We start from the raw sequence: 20,815 nt of genomic DNA, 5'->3' as shown, positions 1-20,815 counted from the left end.
CATAAAGTCCAACTTCAGAAAACTATAATCAAAATGATTTTTTAAAGGATGACCAACACACAACCCTTTCAGGCTTGCACAAGTTAGAAGTATTCTGAACTCTTTGGGACCGTGAAAACAGGCACCATGACTTAGAGCACAGGTGAGTTTTTCCAGGAGCACGCCTGGAAATGTGATTGTATAACACCCATGAAGTCAGGAAAAATACCAGGAAAGAGGTGACAGCTGGATGGAGCATCCACTTGTCTTATTCAGATCTTTCTTCTGGGAGAGAATTCTGTCCTCGCCTGGCTAGCAGGGTGGGGCGACTCGCCACTGCGTGAGGCGCCTTCCCTCCTTCCTCTGCCTTCCTGAAATGGTGGTCGAATTCCATTCCGTTGCTTTGAGGAAAACCGCAGTTGCTGTCTTGCTCTAGCCCTGACAAGTGGTGATGAACCACCACGGGTAATTGTGGAGCTGGAAAAAGCAGAACTCAGAGTCCCACTCCCTTTGTTTACAGAAGCGGGGGTCAGTGACTTGCCTGGGTCACCTTGGGTAACGGCTGGGCTAGAGGCAGCAGATTTGATATTTAGTTAGGAGTTTTATCCATTGCACCCCAAGTGACTAAGACCGGTTGGGTGGGACTGTACACACTGGAAATTGCCTTGGAACCTCTTATGACCAAGTCCCCAGAGAGTGCTGTTTGGGCCACTGACAACACTTAATTCTAATGTTGTGAAAACCAAAGGAATGGTGAGTTTTCTGAATATTTGCAAGTTAAAAAAAATTGTTTTTTTTCATGGCCATAATGTTTAATAAAAGAACTTTTAAAAAAAATTATACACACACACACACACACACACACACACACACACATCCTAACTCCTTTGTTAGATTAAAAACTCTTGAATGTCGAGAAAGTGCCATATTCATCTTTGTAAATTCTGTAATTCCCTCTTTACTCACAGTTGATGTTTAATAAGTATTCATGGTTTGGTTGAATAAATAGAGATGGCTCCAAATTGAAGACCGGATTCATAAATTCAAAGCAATGTCAAGATTTGTCATATCTCTCATGAGTTTAGGCCTTTTTGCCTCCTAGACCCAGCAGGCTTTCTGGAACTTTTTCTCTTCTCTCTTAAACTTATTCTCTGTATCACTTATTTGAAGTTTAAGCCCCAACGGCCTCTTCCTGTTACTCTGATAGTCCTCTAATACATAAAAGTTTTTAATTTTAATATAATCCAATTTATCTGTTTCTATTTTGTGGCCTGGGCTTTTGGTGTCATGTCCAAGAACAACCTAACAATTTGACAGCGCAGTGCAGTCCCCCAAAAGGGTCTCTGACTCTAAAATATTAGCTACATCATATCCAAGCAGGAAATGTTACTATTTTGTTTTAAAAAATGGCAGGTGAGTTGAATTGGTAAGTGTGGTTTTGATTAGGAATTCTGTTGCCATTATTGAGAATGTCTGAGTATTATCTCTGTGTTATGCCCCGATGAGCCAGCCAGTTATAAGATTTTCGTGGATGTTGTAAAAGTATGTGTCCTAACTCTTCGAATTAGTAGGCTTGGCCGACAGGATCGATGCAGCATGTCTTCATTGCTAGGTGACCCTCTATCCTTCTCAGAATACCTTGTACGAAGTAGAAGGGTACAGATATGGTCCTACAGAAACAATTAATAAAAGAAAAACTGTCCGTCTCAGAAAAGATCGTTACCCTTGGAATTTTAATAGGCCAAATAATATTATAAATTTTATCTGAAAGGCATATATATGACAGCTATGTAGAATAAAATTTATATCTCAGAAAACAAAGGAGGATTAAGTGAACATGGAAATCTCTAACCACAGGAGAGGAAAAGAGGCTTGAAATACGTGGTGATGGTAACTTTGTGCTTATCATGTTATCTGAACTATCAAAAAAAAAAAAAAAAGAGAAAAGAATTATCAAAGCTTCAGGTAGAATTTCCTAAACATCCTGATTAATCCCAAAAGTATTTTCAACACTTTAAATTTTCTCTTACATTTTCCCCACATTTGAAAGAACTTTTCTTGGGAGCTCACGTGAAAATGTCAAGCTCACATGAACATGAGAACTTAAAATATAGACACATTCCCAAGTCACCAAAAACCTTTAAGTGTCAAAAATACATTTTTTATTATATTCTGGTTTGGGATTTTCAAACTTTTGAAAATCATGAGTTTTTATGTTAAAATGTAAGTCGATCTTTTACAAACACTAGTTTTACTGATAGAAGAGATATTATATCTAGAAATTCTTATTAATAGAGCATTCTGAGGAAATGATAATGACAATAACATTTTAGAGTTAGTATTTACCAGGTTGGAGATGGAGATTCTAATAAAACTTTCCTATCTTTTTGATGTTGCAACCTATTCAAGTCAAAGACAAACAAGTGAGTGTAATATATTTTCCACCTATAGGTGGCAATATTTCTACTATCAGCATCATCTTTATTAAAGGGAAATTGTTAGATCCCACTTCTTTGAGGGACCTGGAGTAGTCAATTCACAGACACAGGAAGCAGGATGGTTGCCATAGGTTGAGGGAAGGAGGAAATGGGAATTGGTGTTTAATGGATCTAGAGTTTCTGTTTTACAAGATGAAAAGAGTTCTGGAGATTACACAGCCATGTGAATGTACTTAACACTACTGAACTACATATACTTAAAACGGTTCAGATGGTAAATTTTATGTTACATGTATTTTACCACATACACAAAAAATTATTGAGTTAACTTCATCTGTGGTGACCCCCTTGGTTTATCCCAGGTCGATAAACCCAGAGAAGGGCTCTGATTGGCCTGGCTTTGGCTACTCCCCTGTGTCGACTAAACAGATGGGCAGGATGGGGGCATCATGATTTTCCAGGCTGCAGGAGAGAAGGAATAATCAGATGTCCACCCTACGCCCAATTAACTCTGGCTAGGGGTGTGGAATCTGTATTGGCCAGCTTTCGTCCAAACCACATAGCCGGAGTGGGCAGAGTAGAAGTTCCAGAAAAAAAGGTGGAAAGGGAAAAAAAGGTGGACTATAATTATGATCTAGTGTTTTCTTTCCTCGTTCCCGCCTGCTACCAGTGTTTTCAGCAAGTTGAAACTGAGCTGGTCACATACACACAGGGCTTGGGATGCCATCTGGGAAGTCATTATGAAGATAAATGAAGAGTTGCAGGCTTCTGCAGAGGGAAATATGATTTATAAAAATTAAGCTTATGTTGAATAAGGGCCTGCATTGCATAGCCTAGAAAGAGACTGGGGTTGCCAAGGTTAGCTTCAATCATTGTCTTATCAACTGAGGGATTAGACAGTAGAATGCCCCGGGCAGAGCTGCAGCACCGAGGGCTTTGGAGGTGATGAACCTGAGTTTATGGCCCAGCTCCACCACTTAAGGCAGGGGGTGGGGGGGTGTTACTTCACTTCTAGGAGCTTCCATGTTCTTGTGAAAATTAACTAAGGTGGCAATGTGGAGCATCCAATTCAGGAAGGTTTTGGAAGAACACGGATGCAGGCAAGGAACTGGGGCATATCACGAAAGCATGGGCAGCACGGAAGACAGGACTGTCACCCAGGCACTGTACCCTGCAGGAGCTGACAGAGTAGCCACCAACCGTAGTAGGAAGACCGCAGTCCAGCTCTGAGGACCAGATTATTGTGCCACCCCCTGCTGCATCACTTACTCCTCACGTCACTCCCTTGCTGCCAGTCAACCAGCCCACCCTCCACTCTGCACCTCTCGATTTAATCGCTTCTCTTTACTTGCAATAATCAGTGCCTGATGGTCTCTTGCCCTTCACCTTTCACCTTCTGCTCCTGAGTCTCCCTTCTCCCTCTTCTACCTGTATTCTTTTGGTCTCTATAAGTGAATTGCGCATCTATAAATCTCACCACTCCAGTACTCTGATCCGGAGCATCTACTTAGGAATAGGGTGAGGGAATGGGAAGGGAGCTGAGGACATTCCTACACTAAAACTTGTCCTGGTTATTACAAAATATCGCTCCCTGCTTTACAGCCGTCCAGTGCCCGCAGGAAAACACTCATGACATTCAAGACCCTCCTTGATCTCGCTCCTCTCCTTCTAAGTTTTTCTTTAGACCACGCTGCCATTCTGTCGGACTCCCAGAGTGTCTCCTCTCACCTTCCGGATCACCCACATGAAATTCTTAACTTACATGCCTCCCTCACTCAGTGGTGAGCTTGGGGGGGCAGGGGTTTAATCTTTCTGTCTGCGTCTCCCTGGTGCCCAATACAGTGGCTGGAACACAGCACATGGATGTTTTAAGGATAAGAGCCAACATGTGTTGAGTGCCTACTGTATATGCAGCCTTTCAAGTAGGTCAAGATGGTACCTGGAACCATCTCAGTCCTGCTCTCCTAAAAAACAGCTCTGCCCTAGTCCAGTGCAGAGGGAGCAGCCACAGATGGCCATTTTTTACACCATGAAACCCCACTCCGGGACCACAGATGCCCAAACTAGGGCTGAGGAGCTGGCTCAGACAAGCCCGCCCATAGAGGACAGCAGTCTGTGAAGGAAAAAGCTCAGACCAATATGTTGAGCACAATTTCATATACCTGTTAGTCATTTATATGTCTCACTTGGAGAAATATCCATTCAAGTTCTTTGCTCATTTTATAATTAGGTTATTAGTTTATATATATATATACACAAACACATACATACATATAGCAATATATATTTAAGTTAACCACTTATCAGATATGTGGTTTGCAAATATTTTCTCTCCTTCCATAAATTGCCGTTCCATTCTGTCGATTGTTTCCTCTGCTCTGCAGGAGCTTTTTAGTTTGATGTAGTTCTACTTGTCTATTTTTGCTTTTGTTAAATGGGTTTTTGGAATTCTATCCATGAAGTCATTGCCCAGACCAATATTATGGAGCTTGTCCCTCAAGTTTTCTTCTAGGAGTTTTATAGTTTCAGGTTTTACATTTAAGTCTTTAATCTAGGACTGACTTATTTTTTTAACAGTAAAGTCCTGTGTCCCAAGAAACCCCTCAGTCCCAGACATACCGCGACAACTGATCATCCTGGACATGAACCCAACTAATCCACCTGAAGGCAGGACGCCAGTGGAAGCAGGCAAGGACATCATTACTGGTGGTTGGTTTTGGTGTTCCAGGAGTGGTGGCCCTTCCCACACAGCCTCTGAGGTCTGAGCAGGATAAAGAGAGGTGGCTCTCAGAGGTCCCCATGGAGTGTCTAATTCCCAGAGGCAGAATCCATGCCCAAAGTGGACACTGAAGACAACTCTTTCTCTCTCTCTCTCTCTCTCTCTCTCTCTCTCTCTCTCTCTCTCTCACACACACACACACACACACACACACACACACACTCCACAGGATTTGCTTGTGCCTAATTCTGGCCTTATTTGTAAATTCCAAAATGCATCAAAGATCTAACTCCTACAAAGCCAAGGAGGTTTTCCATTAACAAGAAACTTTATTAAAATTATGCATTTTCAGTAATCTTGAGATCTGTTTCTTCTCTAGCGTTTTTGTGCATTATTTCTAAATGTGCTAGCTGCCGAAGGTATCACTTTTCTATCTACATTTTTTTCACACTGCGTTGCTCTTAAGGAAACTGAATGCTCGGTCTCTGGCATTAAATAACATTTTTGGGTGTTACTGTCAGTATAACCAACAAGCTTAGGTGTTTCGCAGTCTATGACACGGCTTGTTGTGTGGTAAGAACAGCAACGGTAGGTGACTTTTCTCAATGTCACGTGAAACGAGAATCACTTGACTGAGCTCTGCCTGAATTCGTGAGCCAAAAAGTTGTGAGCTATAAAAGAGCAGTTGTTTGAAGCCACGAAATTTTGGAGTATTTAAAAATTTCTTTATCTAGACAACCGGAACAGAATTTGACTCTCCAACAAGTCAATGCCATGAGGGTGAGGGGGAAAGATGGTGGGTCTGTTTAAAGATGCTGTAGCAACCAAATGCAATGAGTCACCCTTGACTGGCTCCTGTATGATTAACTAGATCGCAAATACTTTGGAGACATGAACACAGACTATTAGCTAATATTGTTAGGAAATTATTGTTAATTTGGTTGAACTTTAACAATCCCTGCTTAAGGTTGATCTTTGGGTCTGGAATGACCCCTACTCAACGTTTGTGGTCCTGCTGAAAAAACCCTACTGATGCCTCTTCTTCTGTAAAGCCTTTGCAAACCCCTCTTCTGTCCAGGTCAGAATGCACCACTCCTTCCGAGTGTCCTAGCTTTTGGACATGCCTCTGTCATAACTTTACCACCTCATGTTACTTTCTCCTCCACTGGGCACCTAACAGTCCAGAACACATGCAGCCCGGGGGCATCTAATAGGCATCTGAACATCTCGATGAATAACAGCTGTTCCTCACCCATATTCTCCTCGAACTAATGAATTTATTGCCACTCTATCCCCTTTGGACTGAGAGAAATTTTGGTTATCAGATCATGGATTAAATTATGTAATAAATTACCAAAAAAAGATGAACATATAGGAATGGGAGGAAGGGGTATTTTTAATGGAGCTGGGAACACAGAACAAGAAACGCTAGGTTAAACAAGTACCTCAATTACAATGCCATAGCTGCTCCTTTGCCAACTTTTAAGGGTGACATACACACACAAACACAAAATCTCTCTGAATATATAGTATGAGTTTACAATTTCTGCTAGTACTGCTGAAGACTGTGGAAAGAACCTAAAATTGGCACTACCCACACATAGAGTCGCATCATGCCCATCAATTTATTTGGATCTCATTGAAGGCGTTTTGGAGCAATGCTTAAGATATAGCTCAACAAAAGAACATTTAAATTATGTAAAAATGAATTCCAGTGATTTAAATTCATTAACTTTACATAGTAAGATTTCAAACATATTACTGTAGTTTCAAAATACAAAAAAAAAAACCAACACCAAAAACCTTCAATAATTTGAATTCAAGAGAGCTATACTGTCTGAATTTTTGCAGGAAAAATTTTAATTGAATAATAACGTCACCTTCAAGTACATTTAGAAACTTGAACTTGAGAGGGGGACGAGTATATCCAAGCTTAGATCAATGATGATGATGAGTGATGGCAGTTATTTAACCAATGTTCACTGAGTGATGGCTGTATGCCAGATATTGTTTGACGTGCTGAGGATACAGTAGTGAACAAACACATGAATAATGGTGGTAAGAAGGACATTTATGGAGCCCTTACTATAGGCCAGGCCCTGAGCTAAGTGCACTGCAATTCTGTGACCTACAATTATTATCTTCATTTCACAGACGCAAAAACTAAACTTCTGATAGTTAACTCACCCGAAGTCACAAAACCAAGTATAGAGGTGGAAGTTTCTGCTACCAAAAATTTGACCCCAGAGTGTACAGATATGCAATTATAATATTGTAGAGCTGAAATTTGTATGTTATTAACCAATACAACTTCAATAATAAATAAATGAATAAATAAAACCATTAACCTCTACAAAATATTAATTAAAAATAAAGTGGTGGGAGTTGGCCGCTACCTAGTCTTATCGGATTCCAGAAGTAGCACAGCGATTGAGTATAAATGGCTGCTGGAAATGTTTCATAGGTTGAGGACTAAACCATTTTAAATCTTCACTCTTTATGCTTATGCATTCCATTTTTACAGTTGCTATAAAAATTCAGTACGGTTCTACCAAAACTTCAACAAATTTAAATTAGTGGAGCCCAATCAATGAGTTTCATCATGGCATTACTAATGACTTAAGCTCATGGATCTAGAAGGTTCTCTGTGACTTAAACTGTACCTTAGCAAACTGTTACCACTTTCATTCAGTGTTTTCAGCGTTTCACTGCTCCCCTTTGTGACTGTTGCAATGTCTGCACATCACTTGTACTATTATTTACTCAAACTGACTCATTGTTTTTATCTAATTTTTTAAAGGAAAATAGTATCACTACTATAACCAAAAAAGCACTGATTCATTCAACAAATATTTATGAAGTGCCTAACGTACACTAGGCAATGAAAATACAGCCGTGAAAAATATACCAAAAAGAATCCCCTAGTAGGGAGAATAGACAATAAATGAATAGAATATATAAACCATTAGAGAGTGGTCGGTGCTGAGGAAAAAAAGGGAGGGGTATATCAGGTGTCAGTTGGGGAGGGTTGACATTTTAGGTAGGGGAGCTAAGGAAAGCCTCATTGAGAAGAGGACTTATGAGTAAAGACCCGAAAAAGTCTGGAAATCCAAGAGAAAGGCAATCTAGGTGTGGGAACAGATGGTGTAAAACCCGGTGGGCCTGGGTGTTCCAGGAACAATGGGGAAGTCATGGGCAAAAGGAAGACTGGGTAGGAAGCTATTGCAAAAATCCCGGCAACAGATTGCTGATGGACCAGTCATGGGGTGTCAGGGAAGCGGGATCAAAGAAAATCCTAAAATCTTCGGCTAAGCACCTGGAAGGATGGAATCCAAAACATTTCTTTTGTTTTCTTCCTCCCTTCCCCCGACCCCAGGTCCTCCTCCACCACACTAGCTATGGATTTCCGTTACTTGCATCACAGTCCTCTCTCTCAAAGGAAGAAATTTAGAAAGCACTGATAGTCAAAAGAACAGATTTAAAACTGCTTGTGATTTTGCTTATCTAAAATCTGTGTGCTACATAGTTCTGATTCGGCAATCTTGGAATGATTACAGTACTATTAGAATACTATTTTCAGGGATCCAGCAGATACCTTTCAGAGTGAAATTCTGTATGTTGTAAATTTACTGAATATACTCTGAATATTTTAAATACACTGAAATTCTGTTTAGTGTAATTCTGGTACATAGATTGCTTGGCTGGGTACTAAGGAACACACATTTTCTTAGAGAAAAGAAGCATTCCTGGTTCTTATAATTTAGGCTATAAATGGATGTATACTTGATCAACTATGTGCCTCTTTTGTCAATGAATTAATGCAATTGTTTAGCATCATAAGCTCAAACTTTCACTAATTTGTTATTCACTTATTAGTCCAAGGAGAGGATAGATTAAGTATAGTAAAAAATATACAAACAGTGACTAATAGCCTCATGATAAGCCAGGACATTAAATAAGAAAAACCAGTATTCTGATTTTATCTTAAACACTGGCCTATTACTTTAGTGTTAAAATAACTGGTATTTGAGTTTAGAGCCAATATTTTGGTCTCTGTATAAAAATAATGCCTTTGGCATTAATAAATCATTAAGCACCTATCTTAACAGCTTCAACATAAAAAAAATACTCTGTTAGTAAATAATCTGCATTACCCTCAATTATACAAATTAATATTCCTATCTCAAACTATATCCAGTACCATGCATCCATTTCATCAGATTAATAAATTTTGACTATGAATTATGTTTACTTTTAGACAGTGTAGCAAATTGAACATTTAAAATATAATAAAGGAAAAAAACTTACATAAGTAAATTGATGCCTCCTGACTCTAAAGCGTCAAGGCTGGTTTCTCCACTGGGCTGCAGACCTGCCTGTCTAGCAGCTCCCGGACTCTGTGAGTGTCAAACTGAACTCATCTTTTGCCTCAAACTGCCCCTGTTCCTGTGCTCTGTACATCTATTAATGTCATCTCCATTCATTGGGTCAACCAGGTTAAGAACTTGACTTATCCTTGACCCCTGTCTATCCTTTACTTCCTATATCCAGTTAATTGTCAGGTACTGCCCGCTGAACGGCTTCCAAACTGGCTTCCCCGCACTAATCTCTCCCTTCTCCACCACACTGCCAGAATTCTCTTTTTAAAGCTCAGAATTATGTTGTTATGTGCTCAGCTCCTAAACTCCCAAGGCTTTCCACAATTTGGCCGACTTCCCCACTGCTTCTTGTTTTGGTGATACCCAAAATTTCATTTAGAGATGACTGATGACACAGAGTGGTCAGTGCCATTGGAGGTTTTATTGTTCACAGTTCCTAAAAGACATGGCCCAGAGTCTTTATTGTGGTTTCTCTGGCAAGGAATGGGCGAGGCAAAGTAGGCAAGTTTGAGCAAGTTTAGGACAGTTTGAATAATCTTGGTGGACTCTGGGCTATAAAAGTGGTCTCCAATTGTCCAGTACTTGACCTTCGGGTGATTTAGAGCAGGGAGACTATTGCCTTGGTATGTGGGAGTTAGATAAAGGAAGTGGTTGGGGATATGGACTTTGAATTGGTTGGTTTGTACATGGAAGGTATATTCCCACGTAAATTGTTATTCTAGGAATTAGCTCATCCTGGGAGGGGCAGTTCCTCCCTGCAGCCCCAAGATGTCAAAGTATAAAATACAGAACATAAATACCATGATTAATACACATCTCCCTTCCCAGGAACCCTTTACTCACAGCTCTAGATGCCTAGAAAATGCTCTTTTATATGGAAAACGTTCTGTAGTGCATCTCTCAAAACTGCCACATCCATATCCCTTATTGAGTAGCACCCCCAAGTCTGGTACCATGATCCCTTCCTTGCACCCCTCCCCCCACTAGGCCAATGACGGTACCTGACACAGGAACTCAATCTACAGAGTGGCTGGCAACCTATGATCCTTGTGGTCTGCCCCAAAAAGATGAACTGGAGAAATCACATTTTCTTTTTTAAGGATTTACATTAAGAACCACAAAAAGAGATTGCCAGTTAATGGTAAAGTTAGCCGAGTGGCCCTGAATTAGATGCAGGGCCTCTGCAAGCCATGTGTACTCTAGTGCTCCAGCCCCCTCATCCCACTCTTCCCATACCTCCTCTAAAACTCTATAATACTCCATAATAACTACTTAGGGCTAGTGCTGGAGGTTTTTCTTTTTTTCCCAAGTACCAAGATTAACAGAGATGCACAGTGACAAAACTACTAAATAGCTTTGACTTGATCAGGCCTGCGATGGAGGGCACAATGCCACCTTCCTTTACCCGTCCCCGCACCCCCCCCCACCCCCGCCTCCGCAAACGTGTTGTAAAGTGTTCTTAATTTCATAAAAATATTTAAACGACCACATAAACACAAATGTTTATGCATCCTGCTGCTTTGGGTATCTTCTTAAGGTTCCCACACTGGGCTACACCATGAGAAGAAAATTTCTAGCGAACCTACTTAGGGCTCCCCAGCCATCGCAGACTTTATCGATTGCTTCTACCTGGGCTGACCCGCCTGGATCGATTGCTCCCGTCTGGTCTGTCCCATGCGCGGGAAAATAGATTCGATCCGGCAACCCTATCCAATCTTCGCAACGCCGACCAGCCACCTTTTACATCCCTGACTCCGCGAGGTCTACCGAATTACACGAGTGGAAGCAGAGAAGCTCAAACTGCCGCCATGTCCGAGGCTTATTTCCGGGTGGAGTCGGGTGCGCTGGGACCTCAGGAGAACTTTCTTTCCTTGGACGACATCCTGATGTCCCATGAGAAACTCCCAGTGCGCACCGAGATCCCCATGCCACGCCTCGGCACTTTTTTCCAGGAACGGAGTGGAGGGGCCGACACCGACAATGCGATTCCTCAGGTGAGCCTTTCCGCTCGGTCAAGCGCGGAAAGACTACAACTCCCGGTGGGCCTTGCGGCTTTGGGGACGGTGCGTCACTGGGCGCGCTGTCCCCTGGGATTTGTAGTTTTAGGAGAGGAGGGTCCTTAACGCGCCCGAGTTCTGTTCGCAGGTCGCGCGCGGAGAGCTATAGTTGTTTCCCCACCCGGCCTTGGCCACGTTTATGGAAACGAAATTTATCCTAGGTCCTCAGGCTCTTTTTAGCACTGATTTCATTTTTGAAACTATACATTCGGCAGTGTCTGCCCCGCCCCATGAGTTGATGCTTAAGGATTGGCTCCTATTGAATGCTTCAGGATCAGGGTTCTGATCACGTTTGCCTTAAAGCAACATGTTCTGTTCAGAGCATGTGATAAGTCTGGGACCCACAAATTGATAGATTCACCTCTGCATGACTGTAACGTTATCCGCAGCCATTTACTGAGGTCTTTGGTATCGACATGGATGGGGTAGGTGGAGTGTACTTTTCCATTTATTACTCCTTTAATCCTTCAAGAACCCTGTAATTAGGTATTGTTACATACGAGGAAGCTGAAGCCCAGAAAAGTGCCGCAGTAAGTAGTGAGCTAGGATTCCACCCTAGGGCTGTATAACTTCACATACAAATTTGTCCCAAGAATATCGCATGTAATGGTTATTTTCAATTCCCTATTTAACCCAAGTTTTATTTAGAAGATGTTTTTGTTTGGTTTTGTTTTGAGTTCATTCTTATCCAAGTAATACATATACAAAGTTTGAAAAGTCAGATAAGCATTGTCTTGCTTTCCCTCACTTCCTTTTCCAGCTCCAAGAGGTCTGTCTACTTCCTTTAGTAGTTTCTTCAAGATTCACCTCCATATTTCTACTCTTAGTACCTCTTGATTTTTTAAAAATGTAGACGTTATTTATTGACTTCATTATAGTAAGTAATGATGTAGTTCTTTTCCACACTGGCAGAGACGTGCTGCCCATACTTCAGATTTCCTTCAATTTTACTTAATGTCCTTTTTCTGTTTCAGGATACTCCATTGCATTTAGTAGTCATGTCTCCTTACACGCCTCTTGGCTGTAACAGTTTATCAGACTTGTTTTTAATGATTGTGTGACTGTTTTATGGAGTGCTTTTGTTGCTTCCTTCAACCCAGTTACGTTTGCCTTTTATTTTTATTTTTTGGATATTTTTCTTAATTTCTGATCTATCATGGCCATCTCCTGATATTTTCCAGTTTCATTTAAACTTGAAAAAGATAGACATTTATCTTTTCTGTCATCTTTGAAGCTATGATTTCATGGCATAGGGAGGGTCTCTAGCCTGAGCTCAGGCTGATCTATTTTTCTTTACATTCCTATAGCACCCAGAATGGCTCTTAGCACATAATAGGCACTCAGTAAGTATATATATGGAATAGATACTGAATATTCAAAGAAGAAATGTTTATTATACTTATAAAGTATCTGGAATTGGAAATTTATGTTAGAAAACTTTCCTATTTTTAACATTTTTCTATTTTTCCCTCTTCCCCTTGGTAACTGCTAGTTCATTGTCCATGTCCATGAGTCTCTATTTGGAAAACTTTCCCTTTATACCACATTTTTGTTCTCTATTATATTTTTATTGTATAAATCCATTTCTCTCTCCATTCCATCATGACATAAAACTTGAGCCCACACAATTCATTTCCTCAGGTCACAATCAGATCTTGTGCATTTGATCGTCACTCCCTGAAAGAGAACAGGCGAAACTGCTCATGCAGTGTGTATTTCCTTTTTGTCACACATTTACTGTGTCATTGTTTTTAAAATCTACATTCTTGTCTGCTGCAGGGCTCAAAGCTGGAACTCCCCTTGTGGCTGGCAAAAGGACTTTTTGACAACAAGCGGCGGATCCTCTCTGTGGAACTTCCCAGGATCTACCAAGAGGGTTGGAGGACCGTATTCAGTGCGGATGCCAATGTGGTGGACCTCCATAAAATGGGGCCCCATTTCTATGGGTTTGGCTCCCAACTCCTGCATTTTGACAGTCCAGAGAATGTAGACATTTCTCAGTCTCTCCTACAGGCAAGTAATGGATGTGAAAAACCTGTGGCACTGTACACTTCTCGGGAGCCAGCTGTGGCAGCCACCAGCCGTCACTCTTACCCAGGGAAGTACAGAATTTATGCCATTAGTTTATTATTATTCCAGGTCAGCCTAAAGTTAGACTGTATTTGCCAATTATATATGTACTTTAATATAACTTGTCTACTGCTCTTCATATTTGCTTGCTAAGAGCTGAGACCAGCAGGAAGTCCTGGAAATGAGAAAGGGGCAGTGGTTGATTACAGTAGTCGTGCACTTAAATACACACTTGCAGCGCAGCCCTAGGACTGGTCGGAGGGTTCCTTTTGGAAATACATGTGCTCTCTGGTTATTTGTTCCCTTGCTCTGGGGTTAAGACCTGGCTCTGCAATGTATTGGCTATGTGACTTGATCAAGCTACTGACCTCTAGGCATCAATTTTTCACCTGTAAAATGGAGATAATGACAGTGCCAAAATAATAGAGTTGTAGTGAGATTATGTAGTGCCGTTTAATAGTAACTATTATTGTTTGTGGACAAAACAGTGTTATGCATATATTACCATCCTTCACAGTAGAACCTTACTTTAACTTTTCATAATTATTTTTCATTCTGTTACTACTAGAAGAAACCATCCTTTCTACCTCTTGTTTTACTTCCTCATTTTTAGCTTTATAAGACCTATTAGGTCAAGCTATATTTGCTCTACATATATTACTTCATTGGATTTTCACAACCACCCATTTCACAGACAAGGAAGTAGAGGCTTGGCAATGTGAAATAAGTTACTCAGACTTTTCTTCTGCCTGAGTCCTGAGACCAAATTCTTCCCTTTCATGCCATTTAAATATTCAGGAATAAAAGTGGATCTGATTTCTCTTACTCCCTTCTTCTTCAGACATTTATTGGACGTTTTCGCCGCATCATGGACTGCTCCCAGAATGCTTACAATGAAGACACTTCGGCGCTGGTAGCCAGGCTAGATGAGATGGAAAGGGGCTTATTTCAAACAGGGCAGAAAGGATTGAATGACTTTCAGTGTTGGGAGAAGGGGCAGGCTTCTCAGATCACAGCTTCTAACCTTGTTCAGAACTACAAAAAGAGAAAATTCACTGACATGGAAGACTGAAGGCCAGAAGAACACAGAACTGCCCACAATAGATTTATCCCTGAGTATCCTTGGTAAGAACCTGGTTGACCCTATAAAGGGCCAGAATCCTGTCCCATCTCATGGCTTATTTCCTGCAGCAGCCCCAGGAGTGACACATCATCTAGTTGGGAAAGAAAATGCTGGAGGGTATAAATATTCCAGGACTACCCCCACCCTCCTGCCTGACAGCCCAGGCTGACTTAACCCCAGAAGCCACAACCAAGGAGAAATCAAAGATCTTTACAAATTAGGATCATTAATACATACATTGCAATAGAGTTGGAACTGGAATTCCATGTGCCTGGGATTTGGACACCCTCGATGTCCAGTGTCACTGGCTCCAACGTACAGCTACAAATTGGGCTATCTTAGTCTCGTCACAAAATGTTCTCTTGATCTTAATCGCCTCATCTTTATCTTGGTGGCACAAAGGACAGCACTCCCAGGATGCTGGTCTTGTAAATATCTCTTGCTGCCTGCCTGTTACCCCAGTTTCCAAGAATAAAGAAGGCAAACGGATAGGCAGATGAATGGCCTGGCTTTTACTAAAGAGACGACTTTGCTTTCCTCCTCCGTAATTAAAAAGTCCCATGACTCTACAGTCAAGCTAGGGAGGAAATGGTTAAACTGAGCTTGTTTTTGTCTTAGATCTTTAGGGCACCTGCATAGTTATTCCATTCCTGCCCTGGAAAAGCTCTTGGAGTAGTCTGGAATTGCAAAACAGTTATTAACTGGTGTTAACCTGCCCTCATTACATCAAAATCAGGACTTTAGAGCTGCTGGTTATGCAGAGCCATGTTTGAGAAGCTTAAAATGGCAAATGTAAGTGGGCAAGAGGCCTTGGTTATGTTTTTTTCTCTTCATTCCATTTTGCAGCATTTTTTCCTATTGGATCCCTGACCTTTTACTGAGAATCTGTTTAAGCAAGCACATAATTCGTTCCTTGGAGAGGCAGGCAAGGAGGACGCCTTAGGCTGAGTAGGAAACAGCATTCCCGGGGCTCGCTGGACTGTTTGAGGGGCAGCTGCCTCCACACCACTACGCCCCTTACAGCTTCCCACAACTAGTGGAAATTGCCTTTGTTGGTGGAAATTATACAGGGATTTGGGTATCCAGACTGCAGATGTCTTGATGCAAACTTAGAATATCAGGAATGCTTTTAAAATGTCTGTTTTAAGATGGAATCGATGTTTTTATAACTTGATTTTTGTGCTAAATAAATGATTTGCTTTGCACATGAATACATTCTGTACGAGTCCTGTTTCTATAACTTGAGTACTACAGACCAGGCAGATCTATCAGAGAATGTTGTCTTTGATCGTATCTGACAATAATGCCCAAATAAATCATGTTTTAGCAACTGCTCTTCTGTTTGGATGAGACTCATATAAATATTTGGGGGGGACACACTCAGAGATATATAGAGACTTGGGAGGGAGACTCAGAGATAAAGAGACTCAGAGAAATAGACTCGGAAGGGAAAGACTAAAATGTGACACTCAGGAGGGAGAGACTCAGAGATACAGAGACTCAGGGGGAGACCCAGAGATAGACTGGGTTAGGAGAGACAAGCAGTGACTTGCTAGCGGAGGACCCAAGACACGACTCGGGCGAGACTCGGAAATGGGAGTGTCAGGAGAGAAAGAGACTCATAAAGCAACAGAGACCTTGCAGCCAACCTGTGGAGATTTCACATTTTTTTCCCACACGGAATAGTATTAAAATCCGTCTTTGGACTAGGACAGAAAGCTAGTCTCAAAATTCTCAAAGGGTTGGCAAAATTCAGAAGATCTTCTGCATCTACAACGCAAGACAGTGATCCCAGAAAGACCAGAAGCAACATGCGGAGCTGTTTGATTGCACCAGCAGTTAGATAAGCATCGTGCCTTCTGGAAAATATTTTTCTCTAGATATAGAGATGACACACATCACAAATGTTTTGAGAACATGGGCTAGGAACCTCCGTGTTGGAAAAGAGTTGAAATAAGGAAAGCGGAGAGATGAGAGTGACCTGTGGTGTCAGGTTGGAACTGAAGGTACTATCAAGGGATGGTTTTAGCATTATATATGTATATAAATGTGTGTAAGAATGTAGATATATGTAGGTGTTCAAATATGTGTACCCGTAGAAATGTTTTCATATCGTACATATATTCATATTGCACATATGAACATACATTCTGTACATCTCATGGCTTATTTCCTGCAGCAGTGTCTGTATACATTATATGTGTAAATTGCTAAGGATATACATATGTCTGTACATACACACACATACATATATTTTCTACTTTTTTAGGAGAAAATCTAGAATAAACGACTCCCAGTGTTGATATATACACCTCCACTTTGGCATGGTTTATACAGACCACCAAAAAGTAAGGCACAGTTCTTGGAAGAGAAGGTTGAATCCAGGGCCGAGGCAAGGAGGGTGCAAGATGAATCTGGAACAGTCACCTGTGCCAGAAAGTGGGAAGACGCTCACAAAAATAAGGAGACGGATCAATGGGACATCAAACAGGACACAGAATCCTAGCCACGTCTGGGTCAATGTGAGTGCTACATTAAATAAAGACAGCAGTGGATTTTAACCCTTTGAATAAAATAAGGTCCCGAGTCCATACTAAAACAATTAAATAACAAATAAATAGATGGAAGGGGGAAGGCAAACTCCCTTATAGCAGAATTAACACACGAAGACGCCAGTTCTCCCAACTGGAGTCTCCACATCCCTACTTACTCTCCTGGTGACGGCACACCTCAAGTGACCTGTGTGTCCAGCACTCAGAGGAGTTGCCGGTGCTCACATCCCAGCCAGGAGCCGCCTTGTGAGAAACGAGCAGCGCTCACACGTGTACCTGGCAAGGCTCCCAGGTTCCTGCCTCAAAGCCACTGCTGCCTCCTGGGTCATCCTGGGTGCCCAGATTCCACATAAAAACAGTGTGTCCTGGAAGGGGGACAGGCTGTGGCTGGTGCCTGGTGGACCAGGCCAAGGGAGAAACTAAAACTGGGGGCTTTGGGTTTCTCAGAATAGAGAAGGTGTCCAAAGGGAAGATACTCAAAACCTCCTGTCACTCCCTGAGATCAGGGAACTTTGTTGTGCTGAGTTCATACCTAAGAGGATGCTGTAGGAGGGCCTCATCGCTATTTTACTGACGTTAAGGCTAAGGCGTGCGCACACGTGCACATATACACACGGTGTCTGGAAGGATAGATTAAGACAATGATTATGTTTGTCTCTGGGCAAAAAGACTGGGAGACAGAAGTGGGAGTGAGAACATTTTACTGACTTGGTACCACTGAAGTTTCCCTATAGGTGAATAGATGGCAAAACCTTAAAATAGTGAGATCCCTGTCAACTGTCCCGGTTAAGAAAGTTATAGGGAATTATGTCTACATGACACCATTTTTGAAAGAAGTTAGGAAGATCAAAAATGTACAAAAGATAAAAAGCCCTAAATATGGCCCAATCGTCCTAAGGGGCTGTGAACATGGAAAAAGGATGGAAAAAAGCAGTGTTTGCTGTGCATCCTGCTACCTGCAGTCTAGGGATCCAGCTCTCCCCCTGGAAATGACTCCTCCCTCACACCTGCCCTCTGAGCTTCTGAAGCCCCCCACATCTTCACGTCCCCGCCCCCTCACACTTACCCATTCCCACATATTCACCACCAGGCCCCTGCTGTCTGCCCTGAACCCTACTGTGACCCAAGGGCTGGCCCAGCCCAGGGTCCATCCGTGTATTCACTGAGCACTAGAATATCTTGGCCTTAGGCTGGGGAGCAAGGTTGGCTGCCTCTGCCTGAAGCCCCAGAGGCCCCCTTCTCTACAACTGGGAGCCCTGACTGGAAATGGAGTATGGGGGCAGGGCTGTGCTGGGGGAGGAGTGGGGGTGCCACCCTAGGAAGCCAGGCTCCACTTCTTGGCCGGCTGCTGCCTTTGGCCTCACATGAGGGGCAGGACTCTGTGAATACTGGGGCCCAGGGGCTTTGGTCCATTTCTAGGAAGGGGCATGAACCTTGGGTGCCGCCAGTCACAGCTCGGTGTCCATCTGTCCATCAGGTCAGCCCGAAGCTGCTCAGGATGCCGCCATCCCTTCCTTAATAGAGAAACCACCCCATCACCCTAACCTGAAGTCATTCTGTCCCCCAGGGGTCTTTGACCATTTCAGGAGACATTTTGGTTGTCACAAATTGGGGGCTGTGAGCTACTGGCCTCCAGTGCGTAGTGGCCCAGGATGCTGCTCAGCACCCAGAAGAATGTCTCTGCCTCAGCTCCAGCCTTTCTCAGCAGTGGTCCTACAGCCATGTCCACCCAGACACCAAGTGGACATCCTCTGCTCCAAGCCCCCAGTGCCAGCCTGCCAACCCCCACCTGACTGCTCATCCAGCCTCCAGCTCTGTGCAGATATGGTCTCTGAGGCCCAGAATCCCAATGGCAAGCACACGTATCTGTGCCCCTCAAGCAGACCCATAACTCAATGTCACCCCTATCAACCATCCTTTGGAGCCACACCTGCCCACTCAGTGGCTCAGAATGATGAACATGAGCCTCCCCACCCCCAGATTCTCAGTGGAACCATACTCATCCACATACCTGGTGACATGCCCCAAAGCTACAGGCTCAGATGCAGACACTGAATTAGACCCTCATCTCAGCCCCAGCCCTACTGATCACTGTCCTAAAGCTGCTCTTGTCCACCCAGGAGTAGACAGGCCCTGCACCCATTTCAGCTCTTGGGAACAGGCCTGACAACAGCAAATGCCTCTGTGGACCTCCCACAGCCGTGTACCCCAGCTCTGACTCTGTTTCTCAGTCAGTGAATCCTAGAGGCAATCTCATCACCTGGAACCCACTAAAGGAAGGTATTTACCTGCTGAAACTGAAGATGAGAAGGGCGTTTGCTCCTTCAACTGCACAGACATCAACACAAGGCTGTGTAGATCCCAGAAAATCAGGCAGACATGACACCACCAAAGGAAACATAACAGTCCAGTAACTAACTCAAAGGAAGGGATACCTACAATCTGCCTGACAAATAATTCAAAATTATCACCCCAAAGAAGCTTAATGAGATATCAGAGGACATACGTAGATCTATAAATGAATCAGGAAAACAATGCAGGAACAAAATAATAAAGAAATAGAAATCATAAAAATGGACAAAGGACCTCAACAGACATTTCTCCAAAGACGATGTACAAATGACGAACAGACATAGGAAAAGATGTTCAACATCATTAATGATTGGGGAAGCAGCCATCAAAAGCATAGTAAGATACCACCTCAGCCTGTTAGAATGGCTAACTTCAAAAAGCCACAGATCACAAGTGCTGGTGAGGATGTAGACAAAAGGGAACCCCTCTTGCACTTTTGGTAGGATTGTGAGTGGGTGCAGCCACTTGAAGAACACGGTTTCAATGGCTCAGGGTCCCTTATGAGTGGATTTTTTTTCAGTTGACCTGCACAGTTCAAACTGGCACACATAATGGAATAGGACTCAGCCATAAGAAATAGGAATTCCTGCCATTTCCAACAACATGGGTGGACTTTAAGGGCATTATACTAAATGAGAGAAGTCAGAGAATGAGAAACACTATAGCATATCACTTATATGTGGACCTAAAACAAAATAAAAAACCGACATGAAAAAGAGATCAGACAGAAAACACCTAATCAGAGCAGCAAAAAGAGAATTAAAAAAAAAAAAATGAGGGTAGTTTAAGGGATCTGTGGGACAACATCAAGCACAACAACATTCGCTTCATAAGAGTGCCAGAAAGAGGAGAGAGTGAGCAAGGGGTTGAGAATCCAACTGAGGAAATAATGATTGCAAACTTCTCTGACTCAGAAAAAGAAATAGACATACAAGCCCCGGAAGCATGGAGATCCAAACAAGATGAGCCCAAAGAGGTCCACACCAAGACACATGGTAATTAGACTGCCAAAGGTTAAAGACAAAGAACATCTCAAAAGCAACAAGAGAAAAGCAGTTAGTCACTTACAAGGGTGCTCCCATAAGACTGTCAGCTGATTTCTCAACAGAAACTTTGCAGGCCGGAGGGATTGGCATGAAACAGTCA

At 42.5% G+C, this 20,815-nt stretch overlaps 2 protein-coding genes across 3 annotated transcripts in view; one reads left to right on the top strand and one right to left on the bottom strand.

Annotated features, from left to right (window-relative positions):
* PRSS54 (protease, serine 54) overlaps nt 1-11,239 on the bottom strand; it is a gene marked incomplete at its 3' end in the record, with an annotated part of 38,839 nt that extends 27,600 nt beyond the window's left edge. Inside the window, exon 1 of the mRNA XM_011379967.2 lies at nt 11,102-11,239. The remainder of the gene's footprint in view (nt 1-11,101) is intronic.
* GINS3 (GINS complex subunit 3) lies at nt 11,177-16,100 on the top strand. Of its 2 annotated transcripts, XR_897086.2 has the most exons (4): nt 11,177-11,509; nt 13,352-13,585; nt 14,484-14,767; nt 15,612-16,100. XR_897086.2 is itself a non-coding variant. In XM_011379956.2 (3 exons), the coding sequence occupies exons 1-3, from the start codon at nt 11,324-11,326 to the stop codon at nt 14,712-14,714; spliced, it is 651 nt and encodes a 216-aa protein (XP_011378258.1). In that variant the 5' UTR covers nt 11,177-11,323; the 3' UTR covers nt 14,715-16,100. The 2 variants fall into 2 exon arrangements, 1 of the variants encoding a protein (XP_011378258.1); XM_011379956.2 differs by having other exon boundaries at nt 14,484-16,100.
* Nucleotides 16,101-20,815: the final 4,715 nt, after the last annotated feature.

The sequence above is a fragment of the Pteropus vampyrus genome, unplaced genomic scaffold (genome assembly GCF_000151845.1).
Source record: "Pteropus vampyrus isolate Shadow unplaced genomic scaffold, Pvam_2.0 Scaffold379, whole genome shotgun sequence".
NCBI lineage: Eukaryota > Metazoa > Chordata > Mammalia > Chiroptera > Pteropodidae > Pteropus > Pteropus vampyrus.
The sequence above is the reverse complement of the archived record's forward strand: the minus strand, read 5'-3'. Positions and strand labels throughout refer to the sequence as shown.